This window comes from Cryptomeria japonica, chromosome 2 (assembly GCF_030272615.1).
Source record: "Cryptomeria japonica chromosome 2, Sugi_1.0, whole genome shotgun sequence".
Taxonomy (NCBI): Eukaryota; Viridiplantae; Streptophyta; class Pinopsida; order Cupressales; family Cupressaceae; genus Cryptomeria; species Cryptomeria japonica.
The window spans coordinates 177414249-177432500 of record NC_081406.1 but is presented as its reverse complement, the minus strand read 5'-3'; the positions used below and the strand labels follow the sequence as shown (position 1 = coordinate 177432500).

General features: G+C 35.8%; 2 protein-coding genes and 1 long non-coding RNA gene across 3 annotated transcripts; all 3 read left to right on the top strand.

Annotated features, from left to right (window-relative positions):
- Positions 1-244: 244 nt before the first annotated feature.
- LOC131051951 (patatin-like protein 2) lies at positions 245-1772 on the top strand. The gene is made up of 7 exons (XM_059213586.1): positions 245-376; positions 470-536; positions 670-770; positions 871-936; positions 1059-1280; positions 1403-1578; positions 1673-1772. Exons 1-7 carry the CDS (start codon positions 245-247, stop codon positions 1770-1772), a joined length of 864 nt encoding a protein of 287 aa, XP_059069569.1.
- Positions 1773-9599: 7827 nt separating this feature from the next.
- LOC131859620 (patatin-like protein 2) lies at positions 9600-11073 on the top strand. Its single transcript, XM_059213583.1, has 6 exons — positions 9600-9731; positions 9825-10015; positions 10111-10285; positions 10369-10530; positions 10631-10696; positions 10819-11073. Exons 1-6 carry the CDS (start codon positions 9600-9602, stop codon positions 11071-11073), a joined length of 981 nt encoding a protein of 326 aa, XP_059069566.1.
- Positions 11074-11200: 127 nt separating this feature from the next.
- LOC131873714 (uncharacterized) lies at positions 11201-11908 on the top strand. The gene is made up of 2 exons (XR_009371624.1): positions 11201-11338; positions 11433-11908. It is a non-coding gene; the product is annotated as an uncharacterized LOC131873714 (long non-coding RNA).
- The last annotated feature ends 6344 nt before the right edge of the window (positions 11909-18252 follow it).

Sequence of the window (18252 nt, the reverse complement as noted above, 5' to 3'; positions counted from 1 at the left end):
CTTTAATTTAAATTCTCGATGATGATAAGGTGGAGACGTGAAAAGAAAGGTTTGTTTATGGCATTTTCGGGCTGCTCGCAGACCGATGGATAATGATTGTTTAACATGTTTTTATATAGAGCCATGTACCATGTGCTCGTAAGCTCCATCTATCCTCTATATATGCATAGTTATTGTAGGGGCAAATTCAATATAGCTAATTCCTTGTAAGTCTGTCCATACATTCTTCCAATTCTTGCAATCGATGTCGAATCAGGAGCTTCTTCCAATCGATGTCTCGGGGGACGTGGGTGCTAGAATCCTGAGTGTCGATGGAGGAGGAGTACGGGGTCTTATTCCTGTGCAATTACTCAAATTCTTAGAGCACCAGTTGCAGGTACAGTTTATAAATTGTATTCTTTTGCTGCACAATTCATATAGTTTTATTTGCACAAATGTATTACTTACTGAAATGCTTCGTTTTTATCAGAAATTGGATGGGGAAGATGCCAGACTAGCAGATTATTTCAATATAATGGCAGGTACCAGCACTGGAGGTCTCATCACCACAATGTTAGCCAATGAAGATGAAGAATAGACGAGGATGATTCTTACGATGATATGTGCAGGCGAAAGTAGATCCGCTGAAGAATCCACATCTAATGGACGTATGCCTCTCCACAACTGCAGCTCCTACCTATTTTCCATCTCACCAGTTTACAACAAATTCCAGTGACGGAAAGACCCAAGTTTTTAACTTAGTAGATGGAGGAGTAGCGGCTAATAATCCTGTAATGCCTGCTTGTATTATGAGTAGAGATTTTGATCAGATTTTTATTTCACATCAATAAACTATTATAAGGTTCTCACAATAATTTTCTAATTATGCAGACCTTGATAGCAATGAACTTAGTCACTCGAGCAGTTCATCAGGATACAAGAATAGTCGACAAAAAGGTATTGTATTGTATTGTATTTTGATACTATTTAGAATAAACATCTCATATAAAATGAATGCTTGATGCTGGGAAATATTAATTAGAAGCTCAACTATGTTAACCAGAGGTTGTTATTTACAGGAGCACCTTGACCACTTTGTTGTACTTTCTCTTGGAACGGGATTAGAAGAGGGTATTGAATGGGACGCAAAAAAGGCTGCCACATGGGGAAGCTTGAAGTGGATTACTCACGATGGAAGAACACCTCTCATAGAATCTATCATGAATGCAAGTTCAGACATGGTCAACATTCATACAGCTTTGATGCTCCATCATGTCAAAGAAAACTATCTTAGAATCCAGGTCTTTTTCATAGTTTCCAATAATGTTCCTTGAAACGATAAGGCCTCTAGATCTATAATTCTACAGACCATGTTTCTGCTGTAATTTTCTGTATGGTTAACATGTGGGCTTTCATACTATAGGAATGGCAACTAAAAGGAAGCGAAGCAAAGATGGACCTCAGTACGGATGAGAACCTGAGGAATCTTGTGAAGAAAGGCCAGGAACTATTGGATAAGCGTGTTAGAAGTTTAAATTTGGAGACTGGGCGTCCTGAGACAGTGAAGAACGACTACACAAACAGGATGGCATTGACTAAGTATCTCCCATAACTCTCTAACTCTTCCTTGTATTTTCAGATCCTAGTTTCCTATCATTTTGTTCTCACCATAACTATCATTTCCACTTGCCAGAATGGCTGAACAACTCTCCAAGGAGAAGAAGTTGAGGGATAAACGGAGCGCATCTTCTGCACTTTCTATGAATGGCCATAGTGTTGGAATAAACATCTGAACTTCTTTCTTCCATTCCAATCACACCTTACGCTAGAATTTTGTGTAGACTTTTTAATTATAAAACATATCCGGGTGTTGGTGAGCCACACAGCTGATTTATGTAGTGGTAAATACAGCAATTCAAGATTTAGCTGTGTTTTTGCCAACTAATAGATGTCATTTCACTGTGTTTTTTTTTTATAGCTAAATTATTATTTTATGTTCTCCAAATATTAATAGCATTGCAGTTGTGGACAACAAGGCAATGTAAGTTTTATATTCATTCCAAAAGTGCTTGGAGTGGATGCATAAACGTTCCCTACAACACTTAGTTGGGCATCTTCAAGGAATTGTCTTATTATTGTATTCTTTACTGATAACACTGTATTCGGGGAATGGTTTGTATTATCGTTGGATTAAAGAGTATAGATGTTATTATGATTTTTGTTTGGTTTTTAATAGTATTTTTAATTATAGAAGATTTGAAGTCAGTATTATTTGGATGCCTAAAACATTTAATACTTGATCAATCAATTATGATAAGAAATCAGAAATTGAGGGTATCCAGTCTTATCCTTATTATGTTTGTTCAACTAGTTTTATAAATAATAGATTCATTTAAAACGATTCAAATTTGACAAAAAAAAAAATTAAAATTTCTTATTTTATCCAAATTTTTTAATCAACAGAAAGCTTAATGTCAATCACTTAACATCAGATCATTCATGTTCAGTCCGCAGTGCAGAGCTATTGAATAGTGATGATTCCCCTCTACCATCTTGGAAACATATTTGTGTGCTTGCAAATTCCTTTTGTAAAATCTCGGAAGCAAAGTGGCGGGAACAACAATAATGGGGAGAAATATTTCGAGATGAGAATGTTAAGAAAACAGAAAAAAATTAAGCTTACAGCAGATTAAACAGAAAATACAAATTGCATAGAGATAACGAATCACATAATGAAGAAGTTGAGGGATAAACAGAGCGCATCTTTTGTACTTTCCGTGAATGACCATTCCAATGGCCATGGTGTTGGAATAAACATCTGAACTTCTTTCTTCCATTCCAGTCACACCTTATGCTAGAACTTTTGTGTAGAGCTTTTAATAAAAAAACATTTCAGGGTGTTGGTGAGCCACACAGCTAATTAGTGTAGCAGCAAACAACGCAATTCATGCCATGTCGCTCTGTCTTCTTTTCAGCTAAATGATAACTTTATGTTCTCAAAACATTAATTACATTGAATAATTAGAGATTGACCAGCCAATATTGTAAGGTTTATGTTCATTCCAAAAGTGCTTGGAGTGGATGCATAAACGTCCCTTACAGCACTTAGTTGGGCCTCTTCAAAGAATTCTGTCTTATTATTGCATTATTCAGTGACAACATTGTACATGGGACTGGTTTGTATCGTCGTTGCATTGAATGTGTGACATGATTCTTCCATTTATAATGCTCCTGACAAGCTACTCATGGCATAGATGTTACTATTGTATTTAAAATCATTTTAATAGTTGATCAGCCTATCTTGTTCCATTAATTGAAATGAATTATTGTTTGACTTTAGTAATGCTTAGATTTTACTCTATCTCATTTATTTTTATAATATTAAATTTTTTAATTTTATGGAATCAAAATTAATGAGGATTAAAATTAAGATGAGGCATAATTAGGTAGAATAAAGATTAAGATCAAAGTTGAAAATAGTTCAAATATATTTATAATCTTTTTAGATAATTATAATAAAAAATTATATTTAAGAATAAATTTATTGTTATAATTATAGTTAGAGAGATTAAGTTGAAATCACAATTATATTATATTTTTAATTAAGATATGATTATAAAAATAATTAATTAGAAAGCATTAAATTAATTTAAGAGGGATTTTTTTTTTATAACTAAAATTATATAATCTTATTTTAACTATATAATGATTCAATTTAGGATTGAAAATATATAAAATACAATACATATAATATTTATTATTAATCAAAATTTTAAAAAACTATAAACTAGCTTTAAATATTTCAATTAATCATATTATAACTTGAATTTTAATTAATATTTACTTTAAGTATAAAAAAGTTGGATCTTAAAAGGTGAGTGAGTAAGGAACCAATCTGTCGTTTGGTTTATGAGAAGCCTCTTATTTCTCAAAATATTGGTCAGTGGGAGGGCAATGAGGTATTTAAAGTGTCATTTTTAGAGGAGCGAGTTTCAAGATATCTCTCATAGCTTCAAAGCAGGGCTCTTATTGGTAAGATCTGGAATTTCTCTCCAAATATTAATAAGCTTTCAAATTGGGGTCAATGAATTTTTTTATAACGATAATGGTAGTGGATTTTTTATTATGATATTTTCTATTAAGTCTGATCAAGATTGTGCTCATAGATGCAAATCTTGGTTTTTTGAGGGTCTTGGCTTGTTTACTCAATCATGGGTACCTAATTTTAACCCCCATTTAACCATAATAAATTTTTCCCTCTTTTGGGTATTTTGGCACTCTCTCCCATTGGAATATTGAGATTTGGACATCATTCAAACATTAGGAAATCAGATGGGCATTTTTCTGAGGTGCGATCTCCATTCGTTAGAACATGCAAATATTCTACTCTTGTTTTGTCTTCTTCTTGATCTGTATAAAATTCTTGTCAATCTATTGTTATTCAACCTAAATATGATTGTTGGGTTCAACAAAATGTGATAGAAATAAGTTAACTATAGTGGATGAGCATATCGACAATCTAGGTCATTTCACCTTAGCCTATCATGCCACCCACAATGAAGAAATAAGGGTGTTTAAGGATTCGGTCTGTAACTCTAATCTATGTTCATTTGCATCAAATTTAGCCTCTTTCTCTATAATGAAATACATAAATATGTCTCTTGCAATGTTTGAAGAAGCTCCTTCTTAGAGGCCAACCAAGAATTCTCAATTGGTAGTCTTCACAGTGTCCTTTTTCAATTCCCCTTCCCTCAAATCTAATCTTAGAAGGTTTCTTTCAAGCCAAAGCCTTCTTCTGGGGTCTTCAATTCAAGTAACTGTTCCAAATTTTTCTTCTAACCAAGCTGTTACTTTGACCTAATCTCAGTCATGCTTCTGAGATAGAGTTCTCAGCAAGGATGGTTTTGTGTTTACCCCCATATTGTTTTGATTAATAAAGGTGGGATAGGCCTGTACCAATGCATAACCACAAAGTGACACCAAGAGTGGATGAGGGATGCACAACCAACCAAAAAAAACCCTACCAAACACAACAAAAACCCTAACAGGGAGAACAGATAGCCAACACCTAAACTAAAAAACCAACATGCAGAAGAAAAAAATTAAAAAAATGTAGGTCCACCAAAACACAAAACATCTCTCTCACACAGGCACCAAGTGATGGCCTACTACTTGGGGGTATCCTTGTCCTGCCAATCTTGACACAAACTAAGCACTTTATCAGAAAAAATAATTTTTTCACTTGAACTAATCCCAGAACCATTTAGGAGACCAACGCAGAGTCAGGGCTAGCCTTAATCATCAACGCACTGGGGCCGGATCTCGTGGGAAAGGAATCCATGCGCCATCATTCTTTCACCCTTCTCATTTCTATCTCATCATGGATAGCCTATAGGGAGGCATTGTTCTTGCTAGCCACATCTCTGCAAGCATAGTTGACCTCCTCAATTTTGTTTTTAAGGGCCCCCTAGGTTTTATTGACCTCTTCAAGCTCATGCTTGCTGCTCGGATTCTTTATCGTAGAGTCCATGTCTATAAAATTTCCACCCACCATTTCCCACTACCCCATAATGTCCACAAGATCATTAGCAATTTTCCAAACTCTATCCCCATCCAACTCATCAACCCATGTGTTGTCCCTAGCCTCAACCTTGGCTGTCGCCTCAAGCCCATTGTTCTTATTCATCGCCACATTCATTTGCATGAAGAGACATTCAATCAACTCTTCCGGAATTTGAGCGTCCTCATGCAGGTGCTTCACAATTTTTTCTACAGTTGAAGTGGTGCTCTTAACGTTGGAATTACTAAGGGAGGTTTAAGGGGGAGGACTAGGGTTTCCTTCAATCTTAGCAAGGGACGAATCCACCCTTAAGCTATCCGAGGAGCCTAAATCCTCCGAGGATAGAGACTTAGAGCCAGAATGAACAATCTCGTTAACCACATCTTGTTGTATCTGAAACTGGACACCCACATCTTGGTAGTAACAATGCCCCTAAATTTGGAAGTAACAATGCCCCTAAATTTGGAAGTAACAATGCCCCTAAATTTGGCAATTATAGCAGGGTTTTTCCTATTGGGAAACTTAGAACTAGAGTGAGGCATAATCTATTCTACAAAATTAGACGGGGTAACAATAAGGTAAATATTCAGATTTGGATCAGAGGTAGACCCAGCCGCAATGGAAGGGACCCCAATAGAGGGGGACAAAGGCAAGTAGAAACTATACACTCTCCATATACAACCGTCGTGGAGAGGGGGTTTGCCCTTTTCCATGGATTTACAAATAGATTGAGAAAAATAAGACATAATCCAGAAGGGGAAATTCATTCATACCCCATACTGGAGATGATAGCATCGGAAAAGTCTACATATGGAAGCTTCTTTTCTTACCATCCAAGGTGAAGTAATTCATTACCATCAAAGCCACATCCTTCCTAATGCAGAGGAGATCATCCCTGTTGTAGCCACTTTGATGCTTGAAAACTCCCTCTCTCCATTCAAAAAGCTGATCAAAGTAATCCTCGTAATTCCCTTCGGGATTTTTTGGGAAGGACACATCATCAAGGTCCAACCTTGTCACCTTCCTAGAAGTCCTTATCAAAACCACAAAAGTAACACTGCCATTGTTCACATTCCTATTGTCCCAAGCATTAACAAAATTAAGAGAGAGCTTAGACTCATGGCTAGTCATCCATTTAACATAATTATATAGGTTCCCTTTAATCACCCTATCCCACACCTCCTCATTATTTTTGAATTTGGAGTAATTATAAGGTTTAGTCTAAATCAAATAGCCACCCATAGTTGCAAGATATAAAACCAAGTTGAGGAACTGACAAGCTTGGGGAATATAGTGGTAGGTAGTACCATCAATGATTTTTAAATCTCACCAACTTAACCAACAAGGAAAGTAAATGGCAAGGTGGAAAATTTCAAAAAATCCAACTTTGAGATTATGCATCATTAATTGATGAGTCCTTCAAGATCGTGGGACGAGCGTCCACCGATATTTCATGCAAGTGGATGCATATTTTAAAATTATTAACATGCATGCCCATCCCCACCAACTTATCTTCCACACAGTTGCCTTCCCATCTCATGCCACAAAACCTGACGTCTCCTAGAAAGGGAAGGAGCTCGTGACACTTGGCAATGAGAGAATTAATTTTCCAATCCGGTTTTGTTTCCTTCCTAAGCATCGTGATGGTATTTCTTAAGTCACCTTCAATAGTGGCACACTTAAGTCCGTTTTTCCTGGCCATGATCAACCCATAATAAACAACTGCCACTTTAGCCATATTGTTGCATTGTTTGTGGAATTGTAGATCCCTATAGGTCATTTTTTATTATGGTAGATTCCTATATCTCTTTTTTCCCAAAAATCCAACGAAACGTGAGTCATGTGAGACACAAACAACACTTTATCATGAAAACGTAAAGTATTAAAAATTGGGGTTATTAAAAAATAATTATTTGACAGCATTCAAAACATATATAGAAGGCCCAAACCTATACGAGTGAGATACACAAATGGCCATAAACATATATAATTTCAAGAAAAGGGCAAGCTAAGAGTGTCAAATTAAAATAGATTTTTTAATATTTCTTGCTTCCCAAAAACCAACGAAATCTAAGCCATGTGAGACCAAAAAAATGATTTTTCATGAAAGTATAAAGTATTCAAAATTGAGGTTACTCTCCCCAACCTGATCGACGAGAGACTTGTCCCTAGAAAGTTTTGTTCATCGAATTTGAGAAGACACAGACCCATCAGTATCTTTACTGAGTAAGCTTTTCTTTTGAGAAGGTGATTAATGACATAAAAGACATCTGAGATCTTATCCGCTGCAACTGGGGATATTATTTCTGAAGACAAACCTAATTCTCCTTCAAAATATTTACGATTACCATTTTCCAAATTAATTTTCATGGCGTCAACAACTTTGTGTGAAGGTTAAGGCAGTGCATTTAACATTTATTCCTTAAAAGTACAACAATGAGTGCCACCAGGTGATAAGTGCTACCAACAGAAAGGTGGATGCCATCTACAATCCTCCTATATGAACATTGTTGACATCATCTATGAAAGCATGGGATAATGGAATGAAGAGCTAAATCCAACAAATATGCAAAAACAAGAAAGCTAGATAATAATTAATTTGACATGTCCCGAGCCAAAGCCAAAGCTAGGTTGATTTCCTCATTAGCTTCAATATGATTGAAGAAAATGTAACCTTCAAGAAGTCTACAACCCTTATTCACCAAGGCATCTACCACGGTTTTGACTTCTCTAAAACAATGTGATATAGTTTATGCTTCAAACACTAGTAATAAACTCCAGGACTCGTACTTAATACACCTAATTTTCCAGCTTGGAGCATCTAGCTTTTTAAGTGCAGAGATCATATACATAAATTCCCCCTCTATGTTAAGATTCCTAACTCTTTATTTGATTGCCAATCTTCTCCCAAACACTAAAGCAAGAGCCTTCGCCCCGTTGTTAACATTATTTTGGGTTTCTTAAATGTGTAGAAAATTTGTATCTCTTAAGCTACCTCGGAAGTCAATTCTAATAGGGGGTAAATTGAGAAAATTAAGGTTGTTAGGCAATTTTTGATATCCCAACCAATGTGCCTTTGGTTGCATTTAGGACACTTGAGGTAAAGGTTAAAAGGGGTGTTTTAATTTTTTTGAGGGGTCGGATGGATGGTTTGTTACAAAGTGAAGGAAGAAAGAAGGATAAAAAGAGGGTTGCATACCTTTTTTATAGCTACGTAGCACACTCTTAGAGGTAAACCCTATTAATTTTATTTTGTTGATCTTCAATTTGTTAGTGTTATTAACAATCGCGTGGCTATTCAAAATTAATCTAAATACAAGTACTTAATTCTACAATGTTCCAACAACTAAATATATATTCGAATTCGATGAACATCATATATATATTTGGATCAAAATTTCATGATAGTTTACTAGTGTATACATATAGAGAACTTCTTGTAATTAAGAAATTTTTTGTATTACTATATTGTGAAATTAGGAGAAGCTACAAAATAATTTCATTTATCCTAAAGACTAAAATAGGCATCATTAATCATGTTTATATCAATTTACTCGACTTCAAATGCTAAAGACAAAAATATATAGTGCGCATGATTCATCTTAATAGGAATACATGGCATCAAGGTAATTTTTAAGGAAACACGTAACTGTCCCACTTTATAAGTCAAATAAAATTGAAACACGACACATAGTGTAATTCGGCAAAATATTTTTTACCAGATAGGCGGCGGCTATGAAACGAAAAAGACCCGAGAACAGTGTAATGTCACATTAAACATAATTTAATTTAAATTCTCGATGATGACAAGGTGGAGACGTGAAAAGAAAGGTTTGTTTATGGCATTTTCGGGCTGCTCGCAGACCGATGGATAATGATTATTTAACATGTGTTTATATATCCTCATAATGATTATTTAACATGTTTTTATATAGAGCCATGTACCATGTGCTTGTAACCTCCATCCATCCTCTATATATGCATAGTTATTGTAGGGGCAAATTCAATATAGCTAATTCCTTGTAAGTCTGTCCATACATTCTTCCAATTCTTGCAATCGATGTCGAATCAGGAGCTTCTTCCAATCGATGTCTCGGGGGACGTGGGTGCTAGAATCCTGAGTGTCGATGGAGGAGGAGTACGGGGTCTTATTCCTGTGCAATTGCTCAAATTCTTAGAGAAGCAGTTGCAGGTACAGTTTATAAATTGTATTCTTTAGCTGCACAATTCATATAGTTTTATTTGCACAAATGTATTACTTACTGAAATGCTTCGTTTTTATCAGAAATTGGATGGGGAAGATGCCAGACTAGCAGATTATTTCAATATAATGGCAGGTACCAGCACTGGAGGTCTCATCACCACAATGTTAGCCACTCCAGACCCGAATGACCACAAACACAATCGTCCTTTTAGTACCCAGAAAATTGAAGATTTCTACTTGAAGAATGCGAGTTTGATATTTCCTCAACCAAGGTTAGTAGCAAGTGATTGCAATATTTGTGGTAAAATTCTCTAGCACCAAATATTTGTTGTGTTTACGAAAACTTCTCGTGTTGTTGGACTTGTAGCAAATGGAATATTTTTCACGGCATTTTTGGTCCCAAATACAATGGCAAACATCTGGTCGATATCTTAGAACAAGAGAAATTTCACGAAAGACGGCTGTGTGATACGGCTACTAACCTAGTGATACCCACCTTCGATATCAAGACACAGTTTCCTACAATTTTCGCCAGTCATGAGGTATTTCATTTTATTTTATAGGATGATCTTGAGTTATGAAGATGAAGAATAGACGAGGATGATTCTTACGATGATATGTGCAGGCGAAAGTAGATCCGCTGAAGAATCCACATCTAATGGACGTATGCCTCTCCACAACTGCAGCTCCTACCTATTTTCCATCTCACCAGTTTACAACAAATTCCAGTGACGGAAAGACCCAAGTTTTTAACTTAGTAGATGGAGGAGTAGCGGCTAATAATCCTGTAATGCCTGCTTGTATTATGAGTAGAGATTTTGATCAGATTTTTATTTCACATCAATAAACTATTATAAGGGTCTCACAACAATTTTCTAATTATGCAGACCTTGATAGCAATGAACTTAGTCACTCGAGCAGTTCATCAGGATACAAGAATAGTCGACAAAAAGGTATTGTATTGTATCGTATTTTGATACTATTTAGAATAAACATCTCATATAAAACGAATGCTTGATGCTGGGAAATATTAATTAGAAGCTCAACTATGTTAACCAGAGGTTGTTATTTACAGGAGCACCTTGACCACTTTATTGTACTTTCTCTTGGAACGGGATTAGAAGAGGGTATTGAATGGGACGCAAAAAAGGCTGCCACATGGGGAAGCTTGAAGTGGATTACTCACGATGGAAGAACGCCTCTCATAGAATCTATCATGAATGCAAGTTCAGACATGGTCAACATTCATACAGCTTTGATGCTCCATCATGTCAAAGAAAACTATCTTAGAATCCAGGTCTTTTTCATAGTTTCCAATAATGTTCCTTGAAACGATAAGGCCTCTAGATCTATAATTCTACAGACCATGTTTCTGCTATAATTTTTTGTATGGTTAACATGTGGGCTTTCATACTGTAGGAATGGCAACTAAAAGGAAGCGAAGCCAAGATGGACCTCAGTACGGACGAGAACCTGAGGAATCTTGTGAAGAAAGGCCAGGAACTATTGGATAAGCCTGTTAGAAGTTTAAATTTGGAGACTGGGCGTCCTGAGACAGTGAAGAACGACTGCACAAACAGGATGGCATTGACTAAGTATCTCCTATAACTCTCTAACTCTTCCTTGTATTTTCAGATCCTAGTTTCCTATCCTTTTGTTCTCACCATAACTATCATTTCCACTTGCCAGAATGGCTGAACGACTCTCCAAGGAGAAGAAGTTGAGGGATAAACGGAGCGCATCTTCTGCACTTTCTATGAATGGCCATAGTGTTGGAATAAACATCTGAACTTCTTTCTTCCATTCCAATCACACCTTACGCTAGAATTTTGTGTATAATTTTTAATTAAAAAACATATCAGGGTGTTGGTGAGCCACACAGCTGATTTGTGTAATGGTAAACACAGCAATTCAAGATTTAGCTGTGTTTTTGCCAACTAATAGATGCCATTTCATTCTGTTTTTTTTTATAGCTAAATTATTATTTTATGTTCTCCAAATATTAATAGCGTTGCAGTTGTGGACAACAAGGCAATGTAAGTTTTATATTCGTTCCAAAAGTGCTTGGAGTGGATGCATAAACGTTCCCTACAGCACTTAGTTGGGCCTCTTCAAGGAATTGTCTTATTATTGTATTCTTTACTGATAACATTGTATTCGGGGAATGGTTTGTATTATCGTTGGATTAAAAAATATAGATGTTATTATGATATTTGTTTGGTTTTTAATAGTATTTTTAATTATAGAAGATTTGAAGTCAGTATTATTTGGATGCCTAAAACATTTAATACTTGATCAATCAATTATGATAAGAAATCAAAAATTGAGGGTATCCAGTCTTATCCTTATTATGTTCATTCAACTAGTTTTATAAATAATAGATTCATTTAAAACAATTCAAATTTGAAAAAAAAAAATTTAAAATTTCTTATTTTATCCAAATTTTTTAATCAACAGAAAGCTTAAAGTCAATCACTTAACATCAGATCATTCATGTTCAGTCTGCAGTGCAGAGCTATTAAATAGTGATGATTCCCCTCTACCATCTTGGAAACATATTTGTGTGCTTGCAAATTCCTTTCGTAAAATCTCGGAAGCAAAGTGGCGGGAACAGCAATAATGTGGAGAAATATTTCGAGATGAGAATGTTAAGAAAACAGAAAAAAATTAAGCTTACAGCAGATTAAACAGAAAATACAAATTGCATAGAGATAACGAATCACATAATGAAGTAGTTGAGGGATAAACACAGCGCATCTTCTGTACTTTCTGTGAATGACCATTCCACTGGCCATGGTGTTGGAATAAACATCTGAACTTCTTTCTTCCATTCCAGTCACACCTTATGCTAGAATTTTTGTGTAGAGCTTTTAATAAAAAAACATTTCAGGGTTTTGGTGAGCCACACAGCTAATGTGTGCTTAAATATTCCTTTCGTAAAATCTGGGAAGCAATGTGGCCGGAGCAGTAATAATGGGGAGAAATATTTCAAGATGAGAATGTTAAGCAAACAAAAAAATTTAAACTTACAGCAGATTAAACAGAAAATACAAATTGCATAGAGATAACGAATCACATAACGAAATTAAAGTATCAATTGTCCCTGCAATGATGTCGGTTATGAATAAAATTTGACAAGGGTAAAGATCACATAAAAAATAATTATACATTCCCTTTAGTGGATTTGCACAAATCATTCCAACTTGACCATTCAAAGAGCAGATGAAAAAAGGTCTTTTTGACACCAATGGTACTCTGAACTGAAGGCCTTTATCATGTCTTGTCAAATTTAGCACTTTCCTAGCTTCTCTTAAAAAAATTATCATCACAAGGGTGACTACCACTCAAATTAATAACAGCCAAGGATCTTTCCAATATATCCTTCACATTTAAAACTAGTAGATATTAGTCTTGTTTTTAAACAATGGTAAATAACGTGTTGGCATGACACTTAAGTCATGGAGCTTCTCTGATAAAAGTTGTTTATGCCTTTCTAAGATCCACAAAGCAATAGTATAGGCTTTTGATTAACAGATCTTTAATTTTTCAATGATTGTTTAATGTATTAACAACTATTAGTGGTTTGAAATTTGAGATTGTCTGCCCTCCTCCAAATAATTTAAATTTATTGAAGCGAGGGAGAATTATAGAAGCCAACCTTCAAAAATCAGTCTCTAATTCTCCTCTAAAACAATGCCAAACCTATATATAAGCTGTCTATTAGTTTGCCCCAATCTCCTTGGATTTGAGCTATCTCGAAGTGAAACAAAAAGATAGATCATTGAGCATCTAAAATTATCTTGTTAGAGTCAAGGAACACTGAGAGGGCGGGGGTTAATCAGTGTTATACCAGAAATCAAATTAACAAAATTATTCTTTATTCACCGGTTAGCGATCTATAACAGTAAATAACATAAGCAAGCAATGAATAAACCATAGATCCACAACACCGAAATTTTACATGGAAACCCGGAGAGGAAAAAACATGGTGGGGCTGGAACCCACAATATTCATATACCATGGACAAGAGTACATAAATATTACATAGATGGGGAATGCACTTGCATTCAGGGTCACTGCATAGAGCTCACTACTCAATTAAAATGACCCAGAAGGCTAAAACCTTTAGGGAAGTCTGACTGGCTTATAATTTGATTACAATGAGGAAATACAATTAAAGAACTCTGAAATGGCATCTAACAATGCAAAAATGAGTTCTGGTTAAGCACAATATCTTTGACTATACTCGCTCTGCAATATTCTCTGTTTCTGTCTCAGTCAACTACTGCATCACCTAGGAATCAAATGTGCACATGAAACTACGTTCAATCACACCAAAACGGATCGCCACAATAGGAATACTCTAAAAACCAATCACCAACTCAATCTTATATATCCGGTCATATCAAAAATAATCTCCTCCAAATCGGCTTCCAGAAATGTAATGTGTAGTCACATGTCGGCTTGACCGGAGCCAAAAATATAAGTTCAAATCATCAAAAGAGTAATAAAATGATGTTTCTAAATTGGCCCAATCAACAAGAACATGATTAAATGCACTGTAATTACCGGAAAACTTCCAGACCCAAAAGTGCTCTATGCTACCTAAAATACTGGTTAACACATGCTTCCGGATAGGGAGAATTGCAATCGCCAGATTGGATTTCCATGAGGACTTGCCATCACTGAAAACCCTAAACCAATAATCAAGCATCAAAAATTACCGAATGAGTGTCAATTGCCAACAATATCCCCCTTTGGCATTGATGGCAACACTTGTGAAAAATGACTAAGTGTTGAGCACTGAACACCGGTTCAAAAGAATTAAAATAATCTCTAAGGCTCCCTTTTAGACAAAGAATTCCACTCTCCAATATTGTACATTTTTCATCATCTTTCTCCTCCTTTGACAACAATGCCAAAGATGAGGTGTTGTCCAAAACAGAGATACTTATAAATACTTGAAGATATCAGCATAAGTAGTTTTCAAAAATCCTAGCTGAGTATCTCACCTAGTCTTCAAATTGTCCAAAACTGTGATAAATGCACTAAGTACAATGCCATGAATTTTGAACTCTCTCAGATTAGATGGTATAGGACGGGTCATCTCCTTCATACAATCCACCTTAATGTTTAATATGGTGTCCAACCAGGAGGCAATCAAGTTCTGAAGTTCACCTACTTTTCTCAAAATTTTCTCCTTGCCCGCTTGAAGGCTTGAGATTTGATCATTTAGGGCTATAATCTGCCCTTCAATACTTCTGGTTAGAGTTGCATTAGGATCAAAGGACTGAGAAATGCCAGCAAGCTTTCCTTGGCAAACACCTCTTTGCTTATCAATATCTACAATGAACAAGTAAAATTAGGCAAGATTTGTACAATTTTCTGGCTTCTGACAATGTGTCAGAAATAATCTACAGTCTCTCATTTATTCTGACTCTATCATCTTCAATCATTTTCCAGAATATTTTCTTCCTAACATCCTTGAATTTATTCAAAACTTTATGTGTAGTTGTCTTCTCCAAAGAATCAAAATTGCTATTTACACTATTAATCAATTGTAACAATCTACCGGAGGGGCTGTTATTTGAATCTAACTATACATTAGGGTCCACCTTCTGTAAAACATCTATAGACATCAAAGTTAGTCTTTTATCTTCAATTTCTGACTTCACTTGATCTTGGCTAGCTTGGGCTTGTACTGGCAAGCATGAGCTTTTTTACAGGTGACATCTTTCCAAGATCAACAAAACCATCAAGATAAATAGAAATCTGAGGCGGGGTACTTGTAATTGGAGGAGTGAAAATTGCCGAATTAGCTATGCCTTTGCCTTTGTCAACCTTAGCTTCTATTGTCTCAACATCCTTCTTCTCTCCCTTATCCCCTTTATCTATTGCATAGGTGTTGTCATTTGGTACAGTATCAACTTGTTGGATTTTCGGGGCTGCAAAGCTATCCACCACTGAAGGACCATCAAGAGTCTCAACATTAAGTGGAGTAATATCCTAGTCTTCCAGATGATCCTCAAACTGAGTTTCAACCTTTTGACTTCTGAAAACACTTTGCTTCTCTTCCAGATAAAATGACTTGAATGCATCCTTGTATAGTGAGTCATCCTGAATTATCTTTTTCCATATATCCTTTGTTTCTTTCCTCACCTCCTCCACATTTTCGATCATCAATTTTTTAATCCTATTTTTACTTCTAAATTCCTTCTTCTTTGCCTCTTCAATGAGTCTCTTGACTTCATCATGAGTAATGCAAGTATAGACATTTACAAGTTCTCTTTCCTTCATCTCCCTATCAATCTTACTTGTAGTCATTCTTCTTGCATCAATTAGATTATACAAATCTTTTGGAATGGTCTTTTTCTAATTCAATCAATGTCTTACTAAAGTTGTGTAAATATAGTACAATTGCTTCTTCAACTTTTCTCTTATCACGTTCATCAAAATTCTCAAAGTATGCTCCAAGATTCTTTAAATTGTCATCCACTATTATTTCATCTATCAACTGATATGTTGATAGTGGAGTAACAATTATGTACTTACCTTATATGTTGCCAGACTCAAGGTCTTTGTCGAGTTGACTTTTGACTTGCCTACCTCTTTTGGATCTTCTGGTAGGAGCAGGATCAGATTTTACTTTCTTGGATTGTTGGGCTCCACTGGTCTATAGCTTCCTCACCACTCTCACAAATTCTCCTTTCTTTTTCACCTTTCCTGCTTCCTCCTCAGATTCAGTTTCCGAGGCTACTAGAGATACTGCAACATAGGTTCTTTTAGGCTTCTGCTTTTTCTTCAATACACCCTTTATGGATGGGCTAGATTTTGCAGGTTGGGCTACCAAAGCAGGAGCAGAATTAGTCTCTTTCTACACATGACTTTCCCTTGCTTTCTTCACCACCTCCCAGGTGAAACCCATCTAAACTACCACTTCCTCTACCATCTTAGTAACTTTTCTTTTTAAGGTAGGAGTAGTGAATTGCATGTGCAAATTGAGGTCTTTCCCTTTGAAAGTACCAAATTTTCCTTCCTTTGGATCCACTAGTTAACTCAATAGATGTTGGGCATATGCCTCAAGTGTAACAGAATCAACTTCATATCCCATGGGCATGATCCATACTACTCCATTTCTTCTATTAGACATTGATCCTTATCGATCATGAAATAAATGCTTTGCTCATATTTTTCAACCACCTCCTTTGGGATCCTTTCTTTGTTCTTCATTGCAGCTTGGAAGGTTTTCAAATATCCCTAGAGAGAAGATATCCTCATTGTTGCATCTCAAACACCCCATAATCCTTCTTTTATATACATAGCTATTGGTCTATCATAGGCCCATTGGACCTTACCTTTTATACTGAGTATCTCATTCAATAAGTACAAGGCTAGACAAATAAGAAGTGTACCATATTTAAATGTGTGCTTTTTGTCTTGTTTGACCTTCTTTAGATTGCTCAATAATTCATTCAGGAGGGCAGTGCACAAGCCATATCTTTTGTCATCCTTAAGCATCTGGTATGAAGAGTAAATAATAGTAACGGAGATAGAGTTGTACCTGTTGGATTAGTAAACCTTGTAAGAGACTACTATTGATGCAAACTTAACATCATTCTCCGGGATATCATTAATGATCATTACCCTGCTGTCGAATTTAGATCCTATGATGGCTATGACTATTTCATTTGACACTTTCCTTAGACTGGGCACATCACCGGTTTTAGCTAGGCTGGTTACACCTCGAATCACCTCTTTGGTAATTTTATGTGGCCTATCAAGCCATATAACTCATTATGTACTACAAGAAACCCTTGTCTTGAAGCACCTTGTATTCTAATTTCAAATTTCCCAAACCATCAGCCAAATACTTGTTGTAAAGATCCAACATACCTATGTTTCCAAGCTCCTCAAGATCGCATTGAATGTAAGCCCTAATGTCTTTGTTGTGGAGAACACCATAAGGCGCAGATGAAAAAACACTTTCTAGATCATCCTCAACTGACTTAAAAGGGTGTTTCTTCAAAACTAGTTGATCCCTATCCCTAATCTCAACCACCAATGGGGTAACAACACCAGAAGTTGAAGTCATTTTAAATGCTAGGGTTTGCAGAAAACTAAAAGCCTGAACAGAAAAATACCTTGCTTCACAAAAGGGCGCGGGAATTCACTTTGGAGTTGCTGAAATTGTTGTTGGAACCACCAAATTTCTTTTCTCTTTTCTCTATTCTACTTTCTTGATCGCATTGTAACAAATGAAACTTCAAAATACACTTTAATCCTTCAAAAACCTAATTTTCCACTGTAATAAATGCAGCCACTGGTTATCATGATTTTCATGAAATCGCATATCGGATCACCAAATCTTCTTAGAAAGTTTTGAATATCATCTACACTCATGATTCAAGCCTTCTGCAATCTTCCAAAATCGATTGCAAACCACCAAAGAGGAGGTTCTTAGAATCTGAATGAAAGGCTCCCCCTAAGGCATAAAGTCCTAGTTACTGGA

Coding starts and splice junctions, on each gene's coding strand:
- LOC131051951 (XM_059213586.1), top strand. CDS start 245: ATGTCGAATCAGGAGCTTCTTCCAATCGATGTCTCGGGGGACGTGGGT. Junction 937..1,058: donor CAAGAATAGTCGACAAAAAG/GTATTGTATTGT, acceptor TGTTATTTACAG/GAGCACCTTGACCACTTTGT. Junction 1,281..1,402: donor AAAACTATCTTAGAATCCAG/GTCTTTTTCATA, acceptor TTCATACTATAG/GAATGGCAACTAAAAGGAAG.
- LOC131859620 (XM_059213583.1), top strand. CDS start 9,600: ATGTCGAATCAGGAGCTTCTTCCAATCGATGTCTCGGGGGACGTGGGT. Junction 9,732..9,824: donor TCTTAGAGAAGCAGTTGCAG/GTACAGTTTATA, acceptor CGTTTTTATCAG/AAATTGGATGGGGAAGATGC. Junction 10,286..10,368: donor CAATTTTCGCCAGTCATGAG/GTATTTCATTTT, acceptor TGATATGTGCAG/GCGAAAGTAGATCCGCTGAA.